The sequence below is a fragment of the Manis pentadactyla genome, chromosome 4 (assembly GCF_030020395.1).
Source record: "Manis pentadactyla isolate mManPen7 chromosome 4, mManPen7.hap1, whole genome shotgun sequence".
NCBI classification, from domain to species: domain Eukaryota; kingdom Metazoa; phylum Chordata; class Mammalia; order Pholidota; family Manidae; genus Manis; species Manis pentadactyla.
The window spans coordinates 103,276,711-103,290,146 of NC_080022.1; the positions used below are offsets into that span (position 1 = coordinate 103,276,711).

Consider the following 13,436-nt stretch of genomic DNA (forward strand, 5'->3'; position numbering starts at 1 on the left):
ACATACACATGTTAAAGTGGATATACAATTAAAAGTAATACTATTCTTTTTAAATCTTTCTTTCTTTTTTTTCCTGAACCACTCTCACAGGGAGAACTAGAACATATTTTAGTTCTAATTTTCCCTGGCAAATAAATACTTTCTGGCTAGAAATTGACTGATTGACTGTCAGTCTAGGGAAGGTTCCGGAGATCCATCAGAACCTCCCCCATTCCCTTAGATTTTCAGTTTTATGGGGTTGTATAATCACTCCACTCTTAGATAACATGATAGAGACTATGAAATTACATGTTGGGCTCCCTTACCATTAACTCATCCCTCTTTAGTTATCTACAAGTCCTGTTCTATTGCAGATAGAGGCACAGTAAGTAAATTCCACTGATTCAGCTCTCTCCCCAAAACTTCTTTCTCAGTAACTTAATTATCTCATGCCATAGGCTATCTGGTTTCTTCCCACATTTCTTTAGTTCATTGTTTCATCACTTGATTTCCTGACACCAATTCCAAAATCAAACCATGATAATGATTCAGCTCATAAATCCCACTTCTGACACCAGCCAGACATCTCAGAACCCATCATTATGCCAGTTGCATCTCAGGTGGGTTACAGAGTGATAGGAATAAATCCTATGCACAAAGTTAAAAAATTAAAAATAGTTCCTGGTCAAATTTGCAAAAGATACATAATTGTATCAGAGGTGGCCACATAGATTAGGAATAAATTAAGCATATCTTTGAGTTACATCCCTTGGCTGCCAGAGTCCTTAAAGGGTGTCAACTGCTGGTTGAAATTATGCATGAACTGTTGACCCTTGTTGAATCTGGAAAGTTCAATTTTTACTATGTTCTTATTGCCCTGTTATAATAATTCCTAAAGAATGTACACTGGCCCTCAAACACAGATATTCTTAGAAAATGTGTTCTCTCTTAGTTTTTCAATCAAGCTCAGAATCAGCAAGATCTTATCCTAATATATATAGAGAAAACAAAATCATTCTCTAACTTTCTGGCACAGCACATCTGCTTCCAGCTTTCCAGCATTCCAGAGAGCCCATTTAACTGCAGTCCCAGTCAAGAAGGCCCATTCTGCTCCAAATGTAGTGTCTCTCCTTTCCTAACTCTGCCTGATTTTATACTTCATTTTATTTTAGGATCCTATATTAGGTTTTCCTTTTTCTTTTTGTAAAGCTTAATTATTCCATCCAAAATTAATATTTCTCTTCCCTGGCTCAGACTATATCCCCTTCCATTTATTCATGTATTCAATCCATTAAACCCCCATCTTCTAATCAGTAGGTGCTGTGCTCAAAGTTGTGTATCATGTAGCTTACATGTAGTCCATTGGAATAGTTTATAACCAATGGGTCCCCTCTCTTGTAACATTATATGTCTCTCCATCCCTAAACCAGACTGTCCTTTTTATATTTGGGCCAAATATCCTCTTGGCATATGTAACATGGGAAGTTCACCATATCTTCCAGATGCTTTAGGATTAGATCCCAGATTGCCATATTAGTGGTCTGCACACTTCTTCATGATAATGTAGCCTGGAAGTATTTATAACAGACTTGGCATGAGATTGCTCATCTCCCATGAAAACCTGGAGTTCCTGATGGACTATCTACGCTTTATATAAGCGGAAATCTGGCCCAGTTTCCCTGAAAAGGAAAAATAGGAAGTGTGGGGCAAAAGAGAAGCTGTCAAGCATGTACCAGATTACCTGAGCATATTTTGTGGTCTCTGTGGATCCATTCACCAGATGCATCTTCAAACCACAAAGAGCACAAATTTAAACCCGCACCTGGTGGCTCTCTAGATCCAAGAAGAAATGCCAAAAGGGTAATGCAAAAAGATGCTTGAATAATCACCATTTTCTTTTCTTCCTGTGGTACTGAATTCCCACATGAGTTTTTTGAGACTGTGCCTTTGTGCATTCTCCTACATTGCTAACCTCTCCCTTACCACCTATATCCAAGCTATAATCAACTGCCACCAGTTTTACCTCCTATTCTGAATCCATATATTCTCTATCATGACCATCACGGCTACACTGATCTTTTCATCTTTTGTTTCAACAAATGCAGACACTACTTTAACTCACCTCCCTACCTAATAGGCAATGCCTCTTCCAATCAGTCCCCCTCTCTGGTTCAAAAAAGTCTATCTATACTATAATTTCTTCATTAGCTCCTAACTGAATGCAGGGGAATATCCAAGCCCCCTTTGTACAGAAAAATAAATTGTCTTTGACCTCTGTATGATCTTGTAATTCCTAACTCCTTGAAATAATTCTCTACGCTGTTTCCTGACATCCTTACTTAATCACACTGTTCTTTTTGAACTACATGCCCTTCTCCCTTGTCTGTATTAACTTCTACCCATGTTGTAAGACATATCTGGGGTGTCACCTCTCTAAGAAATCTTCCCCGATTCCCTGTCACCCCTGGGCATGAGGAACATCCCTCCATATTTCCACAGCACTCCACTGCTGCACACACCACCATTGTATTGAAACAACACCATACATTTATGGGAGGCAAAGACCATGTTGTCTGCTGTTGGCTAATTATTTGTTATTAAGCAATCCAGAGATACAAAATAAAAAGGATTAAGTACATACCATCCAGTTAAAAAAATAAAACCATACTGATAGAATTATAACCCTCTATAGATACTTATTTTCATCATTTATATTGTCAGCAATTAATGTATTTCTTGGCACATAATCAGTGTTCAGGAGGTATTCATTGAACTAAACTGGGTTCATATCATGATAATGATGTGCCATCTTACATATTACATATCACCATTGGACATGTGATGAGGTTGCCAGGTATGTAGACAAAGGGGCAGGGAAAAGGGTACAGAAATTCTCAATCATAATATAAGTTGCTCACAGGGGTGGTAGTACAGCATGGAGAATATTGCCAATGACTCTGTAACATTTTCCTAAGTTGACAGATAGTAACTGCTCTAGTGGGGGTGACGATTTAATCATGGGTAACTGTTGAACCCAACAGTTAAACCCAACAGTAAAACCAACATAAGATTGGATATCAATGATACTTAATTTTTAAAAAGAGAAAAGAGGGCAGGAGTACCATGATAGCCACCACACCCCCTTGCTTTTTCTCCCTTGAGACCTGAGAAATATTTTGGAAAATGGTGGGTCTATATGAGGCCAAAGCCCTGAAGCCAGTGTGAAGCTAACTTGCTCGCTGTCCTTTTTATTGCCATGCTCCAATGAACTGAAGCATCTTAAGCCATCAGGATCTCCTCTCCCAACAGCAGTTATTACCTCTGAGACCCCCACACTAACACAGAGTAGATGATGCTTACTGTGACTTGTGAAATATTTGGACATGTTAATGATTGCATGGCGCCTGCAAGCACTTGGAGGAAGAAACAATGTCTTCCAACTTTAGGTCTCTGGAGGGTGCTTTTCAAATATTTGTTTTCACTTCTCTTCTTCACATCAGAAAATCCCCTCTGGCAATTCAGTTTCCTGTTTTCAGCATGACTACCTACATCACGCATAAGTGACAGGAACACTGTCAGGAGAAACTGGAGGGACAAATCTGAAATGCAGACTTTCCTCTCAATTCAGAGGTGCTCAATGCCATCTGACAGTCTTCTTAAGAGTTCTTGGAAACTTCTGACAAACAGCATTATCCTAAAGGCCTGGAAAAAGTCTCTAAATGGCCTGGGTGCTTTCAACATCCTGGCGGTAAGGGTATCACATAAACCAAGGTCAGCAAACTTTTTTTATAAAGGGTCAGAAAGCTAATATTGGCAACTTTGAGACCATGCAGTCTCTGTCACAACTACTCAGCTCTGTCATTGCATTGATAAAATAGCCATAGACAATCCCTAAATGGATGAGTGTGGCTGTGAGCAATAAAACTTTATTTATGGTCAATAAAATTTTAATGTCCTATAATTTTCACATATCATTAAGTATTATTATTTTAATTTTTTTCAACCATTAGAATTCTAAAAACCATTTATTCTTAGCTTGCAGGCCATGCAAATAGAGGTGGCAAGCCAGATTTAACCTGTAGACTATAGTTTGCCACCCAGTACCCAGCAGGTTATACATAAAAACACCAAAAGGACAGAAATGCTACATATTTCAAATAATAGGTGAAGAACACAGAGTCTATTATTACAAATGTTCTGAGACTGAAGGGAATCCAAGTCCTTACTGGAGGGCTCTAGCGTGTTAACAGACAAGAAATGCAGACTATCAGAGAGGTAAAGGAGAGAGGGATATAGGCCATGGCCAGCCCCTGACGCTGGAGGAGTATGGCTCATGCCAACTCCATTTGAATGTTTCCCTTTTAAAAACTTCCCTGAACTCAACTCACAACACATGCTAAATATTATTTCATTTCCCTAACAGTTTTATCTGACTCCTATTTTTATCAAATAAGACTGAAATGGATTATTCCATTAGTAAGACCTTGATTTTGACAAATTATAGCCAAGGGTATTTTATGTGCATTCTACGAAATATCTTAACAAATGGAAATTAAATCAAGTTTGTCTAATTAAGGGAAGAAAATAAATGATCGTTTTCATGAGAATTCATTTGTTCATTTGACCTTGTAAATGATTAAGCATAATCAGTGTAAAAGTCTTACTAAACTCCCAGCTACTAGATTAGTGCTGTCAGACTACAAAGACCAGAAACTTGTTGGAAATTGGTGTAAGTTTCCTCCAGGTATAGCAGTTCAAGGAAGTGCTGCAGCCTCCCCGACGGAGTCATAATTCCCTTCAGTCTGATTAGTCCCAAACCATCTGGCAAGCGTCCCATCTTTGAGGACGTCACCCAAATCCCTAAGGAAGTGGCATGAGTAGGGTGGCCTCGGTGGCTTCTTCCATCTCTGACATTTCCATGGAGTTAATGTTTCTGTGTTGATTATGGAAGAGGGAAGGGGCATGCGGCTGTGGAGAACTTTAAAGGGGAGCATGTATATGAGTTCAGCTCCTGATAGCCTCCATACCTACCAAATGCTTTGTCCTGGAAATGAGAAAGAGCTTTTCTGATGCCCACAGACTACCCTGGAATGAGCCACATTCACCTTTACATCCTGCCTAGTATTGTCAACATTTCACCAGTGCTTCCCTTAATTCTTACCTTCCTCAACCTCATCTCTCACATTGAGAAAACAGGTCATTTCGTTTGAGCCTTGCGAATACCTGTATACCTCACAGTCCGTCTCTATTTCCTTGTGAACATCTCTTTTCCTCCAATATTACCATGCTTCCTTTCCAAGGCCAGTCCTTCCATCTGCACCAGGAACCCACCTCTTGGTTCCTGATTCACAGTTCTGCCCTGTCTGCTTTCTTCTTTCATTGCTGCCTCTCCCTTATGGTTTTTACATTCTCAACACTCACAATTTATTTTCTCCCCTTTATGTTTTCCATATTTCTTTATAACATATCTTGGACATTCAGAAAGCAGCAAAACAAACTCCCATGCAATCACATACAATGTTGCAAAATAGAATCTTCTGTGTGCATGTTCAAGAGTTTCTTTACAGTAGGTGCCCCAAAGGTGCCCCGAAGAACTGACTTGTCTGATATGTGCATTTCAACTTCACTAAAAAATGCCAAATTGCTCACCAGAGTATACTTGCTGTATAAATGAACTCTCTGGCCAATACTGTATGAATACCTGTTTGCACCTAACTTCTTCAACACTGGATTTATGTGACATACTAATTTTTGCCAGCTAGTATGAAATGAAATCTCATTGTTTTCCTTTCCCTTTTTTTCTTGTGACATCAAGCATCCTTTCAAGTTTTATTGGCTATTCCTCTTCTGTGAGTTGCCTTTTTCTAAATTTGCCCTTTTGCTCTCATGTTCTTTGTCTTTCTCTTATAGATTTATAAGAGTTCTTTATATATTGTGGATACTAACCCTTTGTTCATTATATGGGTTGTAAATATCTTTTTGAGTCTGTATATGACTATTTTGTCATGCTGATTTAGATTAAATGTAAAATTTAAGTCTTTTTTTATGCTTTCTGCTATTTGTGCTGTTTCACAAATTTTGTCTTATCCAACATCATAAAAATTATCTCCTTATTTTTAAATCATTATTGTATCACTTTTCTTATGTATGTCTTTCATCCACCTGGTATTTATTTTTGTATAATGTTCTAATTTTATTTTTTAATGGTGACACTTAATTGTCTTAACATCACTTATTGGTTAATCCATCCCTGTTTGCACACTGATTTTTAGTATCAATTTCATATTTGTACCTGGGTCTGTTCCTAGGAGTTGCTTTCATTGTTCCATTCATCCCGGTACCAATTTCACTCTGTTTCAATCATCATAGCTCATAAAGAAATCTGATTTCTGGTAGGGCAAATCCCTCCTTTTGATTCTTTTTCAGAAAGTCATGCCCATTCTTTGCTCTTTGCTCTTCCATATAAATTTTAGAATATGCTTGTCAGGATTGAAAAGAAACCCATTTTATTTTTTATTGGAATTACATTTTTATGATACTGGTAATACTAAGTCATCCACCCATGAGCACAATCTTTCTTTCCATTTATTTAGGGTTTTATTTATGCCCTTCAATAGTATGTTTTAGTTTTTGTATCAAGATCTGGCCCCTCTTTCCATGTACAACCATCTGCCTTATAAGGTATTCACAATTGTTTTTGCTGGTATTCTAAATAGCTTTTTAAGTTACCTTTTTTTTCCTTGAGTACAGCCATGCCATTTTATTTCCGATCCTGATTTTGCATCCAGCAAGCTTGTTGTTGGACATGCTTATGAGTTCTGATGGCTTGTTTATATTCTTTTAGTTTTTCTATGTAGAAAATTAGATTTTGAGCAAAAAAGTTTTATTATTTCCTTAAGTATCCTTATACATTTTCCTTTTCTTGATCTTTTTGCATAGTCTAGGACCTCCCATATAACGTTGAATAGAAAACATGCTAGCAATCATACTTGTCTTTTTCTAGATTTGAAAGAGAATAGTTTAGTATTTCACAATTAGGTATGATGTTTGCTCTGGATCTGCAGTAGCTATCTATTTTCAAGTGTTAACCTAAAAAATGAAAGTATGTAAGTTATTTTATTAGAAGAAATGGGTTTATTTGGGAATAGCAGAGAATTGCAATTTGGGACAAGGCTCGCACAGCAAAACCATAGGCTAGTTCAGAGAACAAAGGAGAGGAATGCTCTTTCATAGAGAAAAGCAGGGAGTTGAGAGGGGCTGTTACAAACAAAAAGTCTATGGAACTGGGAGTCGTTAGTGTAGTGGCTTCTCATTGGCTGAGTTGTAATGGTCTGTCATTGGCTGGGCTATTGGCTGTTACAGGATAGGAGGACATCGTCTTTACTCCTGCTGGGGTAGAAAGCATATCTAAATCAGAATAACCCTGCAGGTCTACCTCTTCTGTGTCTGCAACTGACAAGGAGTGGTTGGTGTGAGAGCTCCCCCTGCAGGCCTCCAAGCTCCATGACAGTGAGATTTCCCCTAATTAATTTTCATAAGGTTAAGAGAAATTTCATTTATTCCAAGTTTACTGATAGTTTTTAGAAATTTTGTACGTCTTTTTTAACAGTCATATTGTTTAACCTCTTTAATCTTATTAATGTAATGAATTATTTTCGTAGATTTTTCTAATATTTAACCATAATTGCATTTCCAGGATAAGCCCTACTTGGTCATCCTATTTTTATATATTTAGTTAAGATTTAAAAACTTTTTTCTTCTCATGCTGCATTATTAGTACAAGATTTTATCTAACTTTCTGAATTTTGCCAATCTTATAAAAAATAATAATTAGGCATAGTTTTAAAGTTCATTTATAGGGTTGAGTGTTCATATTCTGGCCAATCTGATTTGCACAAACAAAACAATAAGTAAACATAGCTTCAGTGTGCATATCTGCTGTTACAAGTGGTAAAACATTTGTTCACATGTTTAAGGGGCATTTGTATTTCCTGTACTGTGAACTCCACTTTCATTTCCTTCATCACATCTCACTTTTGAAGTATCGATCTTCTCCTTTATTTGTAGTTTCTTTACATTTTAAGGAGATCAGCCATCTAACTGCAATGTGAGTTATACATATATTTTCTTTTTTTAACGTTTTTGAATGAGAACATCTAAGTTCTACTCAGCAAAGTGAGTAGTGCTATCAACTACAGTCACCATGTTATACATTAGATCCTTAGACTTTATTCATCTTATAACTGAAAAGTTTGTATCCTCTTACCAACCTCTCCCTATTTCCCACTCCACCCCTCCAGGCCCTGGCAAACACTTTCCACTCTCTGTTTCTATGAGTTTGACTTTTTTTTTAGATTTCACATATAACTGATGCCATGCAGTATTTGTCTTTCCCTGTGTGGCTTACTTCACTTAGCATAATGCCTTCTTGGTTCATTCCTGTTACTGAAGATGACAGGATTTCCTTCTTTTAAATAATGTTCATGTATTTTTCATATTTAGATGTGTATATGTATATTTTTTACACATATGTGTATATATATAATTTTCTCGATCCATTCATCTGCTGATGAACACTTACATTGTTTCCACACCTTGGTTATCATGAATAATGATGCTTCAGGAAGCATGGGAATACAGAAATCTCTGAGCTGTGGTTTTATTTCCTTTGGATGTATACCCAGAAGTGGGATTGCTGAATCACTTAGTGGTTCTATTTTAAATTTCTTGAGGAGTTTCCATACTGGTTTCCATAGTGGCTGTACCACTTTGCATTCCCACTGACAGTGTACAAAGGGTCCCCCTTTCTTCATATGCTCGCCTGCATTTATCTTGTCTGATTGATGACAGCCATCCTGACTAGTGTGAGCCACTACCTCATTGTGGTTTGACTTGCATTTCTCTGATGATTAGAGATGCCGAGCACCGTTTCCTGCACCTGTTGGCCATTTGCATGTCTTCTTTGGAAAACATGCATTTTCTTCATTGGTTCTTTCAGTTTTGTTATTGCTATTGTTTACTTTGTCTATGTCATTTTTTACATAAAATTTATATTTTTCATACAATTTATCAATTTATATGTATCAAATGTATCTGTCTTTTAAAGCATACCAATTTTGATTTATAGTTAGAAAGCCTTTCCTCACTCAGAGTTTATGAAAGTATTCCCCTCATTTTTTTCTATCATTTTTATGGTTTTACTATTTTATAGTTAAATCTTTCCATTCTTTTATGTATCATTCCCCAGCCCTGGGTTTGGAGTCCATATGGTGTCTGTTCAGTTTCACCAGCAAGAGTGGCCTAAAAATGGCCTAAAAATCAAAGGCTGTTCTCCCAAGGTTAGATAACCTCTCTTGTCCAATTGTACCATGTGGGGAGATGCCAAAGCTGCCCACCTGTGTTCCATTTCTTCCCAGGAGAGATCCTAGATCTCTACTCTGATGATGAAGTCGAGAACATCATAAACCATATGGGGAATGAAGTCAAGAGCCAAGGTCTGATTGACAGCAGAGAGAACTGCTGGAAGTTCTTTATTGGTTGGGTCCAACGACAGCTGAAGGTACAGAGGGTTTACTGTCCAGGGTAGGCAGGGCCAGTGATGGGTTGTGGAAGCCTCTGCTGCCATTTTGGACATAGCTGTCCTCACTGACTGTGCTGGGGGTGGGCAGCAAGGGTGCAGTGGCCTGAGCACCTAGGCAGGGGTGCCCTTCTGATCTGCTTCCTGTGCAGTGACCTCCCTCTTGCCTCACACAGTCTCAGCATTGTTAATTTCTTGGCTAACTAGCATTTATAGATGTTTTTTCTCTGTTGAGTTTGCTTCCCAACTTCCTGGGAAATAAAAAGCCTGATGCCAGTCTGTCTATGAGTGCTTCTCGAAAAGCTTCTCAGTTCTCCCCACCCTTCTGACTTCTCAGGTGACTCTCTGTTTCTCCCCTGTGGGGAACAAGCTGAGGGTCCGCAGCAGGAAGTTCCCAGCCATTGTGAACTGCACAGCCATCGACTGGTTCCATGAGTGGCCTCAACCTGCACTGGAGTCTGTCAGCCTCTGCTTCTTGCAGAACACAGAGAGCATTGAGGTGAGAGGGAAAAGGAGGCTTACCTCAAGATCCTCTCCACCTCAGGGCACAAGGAATTCTGTGTTCAGAATTTCAGGGGTCAAGCTCAGGCTTGGACAGAGTTGCTGGAGCTCAGTTTTTCCACACTATCAAGCATGGTAGGCCATCAGCTCCAGTCTTCACAGCCAGACCATCCCTTTATTTCCTGCTTTGATTTCAGCCCAAGGTCAAGCAGTCAATCAGCAAGTTCATGGCTTTTGTCCACACAAGTGTCAACCAAACGTCCCAGTCTTACCTGAGCAACGAGCAGCGCTACAACTACACTAATCCCAAATCATTTCTGGAGTTCATCAGACTCTACCAGAGCTTGCTGCACAGCAACGGGAAAGAGCTCAAGTCCAAGATGGAGCGGCTGGAGAATGGGCTGCTGAAGCTCCACAGCACGTCTGCCCAGGTGAGCCTTAGCCGTCAATCTCTGCTGCCTGCAGAGGGCCGAGGGGGAGTGGGGGCTGCCCCTTTCCAGACAACTGGAGGGATCACAACCGAGGTCCCAACATCATTCAATGGTCTTCCAGAGAAACAGGACCAAAAGTTACAGCTGAGCTCCCCCAGCAGCTGGGCGTGCCCTCGACTGTGGTCAGCTCTGCTGTCTTCCACTGACGCGAGAATCCCGATCCCCTGAAGCACCTTTCTCCCTCTTCACCATTTCCTCCCATTCTGCTACTTCCTTTTCCTCTCCACCAACTTCCCTTCCATCTTCAAAACCAAAAAAGATGACTGGTTGGGAGAAATGGTTGCAGGGTGATAGCAATTTTTTGTTGTTGTTTCTTGTGTCTTACTATATGGTCTATCAAAGAGCCACTGGAACCTAATTTCTTAAACAAATCCTGTCTGATCTTATGCACCTCCTCATCTGTTCCTAAGTGGCTGTCTATCAAAATTAGGCCCCTGTCATCCTGACTTTGTTATATTTTTCTACTAACTCTTCCAAAGGGATGAGTTTGTTCCAGTCAATTTTTATTCTTCCCTTGAGAACTGGGGACAATTCTAGCATCCTCTCTGCCCCTGCTCATGCCCATCAAATATCACTGGTCCCTTGAAGGCCCCATTTTGTGCTCTGTTTACCAGCAGCAGCAGCAGCCTCTCATTAAGATGGTGAACTTTCATACCTTTCTGCACAGTGAAACTAAGATTTTGATCAGTTTAACTCTTGGACATCACATGGTCTTGCCAATGTCTAAGGCTTTCACTTACTGTCATTTTCTCAGAATGTTGCTTTTCGAATAATTCTGTACTGAACTTCCTTATTCTGACTTCTCCTTTCTACCCACTTCAGTTTCTTGGTTCATAGATGTACTATTTCCAAATGAGTTCATTCATTTTGTGGGATGCAGTGAGCTCTTGCAGTCTATACACAGAGATTTTTTCTGCTTGGGTAAGTCTTCTTCTATTATCTGGGATTGTTCATCTGGTCTGGCCTCTCCTCCCAGAGCAATGATCTTCTAGATGGGTTCCCTGTGCCCCATATCTATTATGTTCTCACTCATTGTTTTCATCCCTTTGGCCTTGTTCTCTACATTCCAGGAGAGCTTTCCAAGTTTATCCTCAGTAATACTAATTTAATAGTGTGTAATATTGCTACTGCTTCTCCTGCTTTCAGTGACAACTTTAATGATGCTATTACATTTTTACCATTCTAACAGCCCTTACTCATCTTGCCCCTTTTCCCTTTCCAACACATCCTATTGCTTTTTTATTTCAGCCTGTGTTTCTGCAATGGTATCACAGAAACCATTCTACAGTTGATGCCAAGCAACTTTCTTCATGTTTTTGTAGATCTGGTTAATGAGTCATTTCCAGAGCTATGTTATTCTTCCTCTTCTATACTGCTATTCCTTTCCTTGTTCTGTATTTATATAAATACCTCTTGTTTTCTTTATTTCCTTGCAGGCACAGTGAGATCTGTTCAAACTTGATGTTTGTCAACAAATGGCATGTAACAATGATCTAAGACACTACTCTCTTTCCATTTGTGTCATATCTAAAACCCCTTCTTAGAACAGCTCAGGACAGGTTGAGGTACATAGGTCCCAGTACAGGTAGTAGCAGATTGCCTATTATACATCTTTGTTGTGGAAAGGAAGCATCTTTTCTTCCATTTACTTTTTGTTTCTTTCTATCTCTGAACTTCTAGAGAGCAGCATAAGGTAGAATCCAGAATGCAGTCCTACCAGATTTTTTCCCATACCTCCCACCTCTTCCTCTTTCTGTCTTCCCCAACATACAGGGCCCTCAGAACATTCTTCACCCCCACCAGCTCCTGTCTGCCTCCTACTCACTCATCCTTTGCAAATTGCTGATCAGTCTGTGTAGAGCACACTTGCTAGGGAGCAAGTAATGGGAAAGGTACTCCGACACTTCACAGAGCAGCATGCACAGTTCTCCTTTATGCAGCCCTTTGGCCTTAGAGCAGACAGTGAAGAAAGCATAATGTCTGTTCTTGTGTTTTTAGGGATCTCTAGTAAGGAGAAGCTTGGTTATTATGTGCTCTCTAACAGAAAAGTCTGGTTGTTAGGTGATCTCTAACAGAGAAGACTGGTTGTTAGGTGACCTCTAATAAGGAGAAGTCAGGTTGTTAGGTGATCTCTAAAATGGAGAAGCCTGGTGGTTAGGTGATCTCTAACAAAAACCTGTTGTTAGGTGATTTCAAACGGAGAAGCCTGGTTGTTCGGTATACTCTAATAAGGAGAAGCCTAGTTGTTAGGTGATCTCTGACAGGGAACCTGGTTGTTAGGTGACCTCTGATGGAGAAGCGTGGTTGTTAGGTGATCTCAAATAAGGAGAGGCATGGCTGTTAGGTGATCTCCAATAAGAAGAAGTCTGGTTGTTAGGTGATCTCTAGTGGAGAAGCCTGGTTGTTAGGTTACCTCTGACAGACAAGCCTGGTTATTAGGTGACATCTTAAAGATAAGACTGGTTGTTAGGTGATCTCTAATAAGGACAAGCCTGGTTGTTAGGTGACCTCCAACAGAGAAGCCTGCTGGTTAGGTGACATCTGAAAGAGAAACCTGGTTAGGTGATTTCTGATGGACAAGCTTGTTTGTTAGGTGACCTCTGTTTGAGAAGCCTGGTTTTTGGTTGATCTCTAATAAGGAGAAGCCTGAATGTTAGGTGATCTCTAATAAAGAAGTCTGGTTGTTAGGTGACCTCTTACAGAGAAGCCTGGTTGTTATGTGACCTCTGACAGACAAGCCTGATTGTTAGGTGACCTCTGACAGAGAATAGTGGTTGTTAACACAGCTCTTACAGAGAAGCTTGATTATTAGGTTATCCCTGACAGAGATGACTGGTTGTTAGGTGATCTCTAATGGAGAAGCTTGGTTGTTAGGTGACCTCTGAAGG

The 13,436-nt window shown here is 39.6% G+C and overlaps 1 protein-coding gene across 1 annotated transcript in view; it reads left to right on the top strand.

The window, feature by feature from the left end:
* Positions 1 to 10,846, top strand: part of LOC118931523 (dynein axonemal heavy chain 9-like) — a 287,535-nt gene extending 276,689 nt beyond the window's left edge. The window contains 3 exon segments of the mRNA XM_057499470.1: positions 9,396 to 9,538; positions 9,894 to 10,055; positions 10,255 to 10,846. Coding sequence (XP_057355453.1) covers positions 9,396 to 9,538; positions 9,894 to 10,055; positions 10,255 to 10,716 — 767 coding nt within the window. The 3' untranslated portion in view covers positions 10,717 to 10,846.
* The last annotated feature ends 2,590 nt before the right edge of the window (positions 10,847 to 13,436 follow it).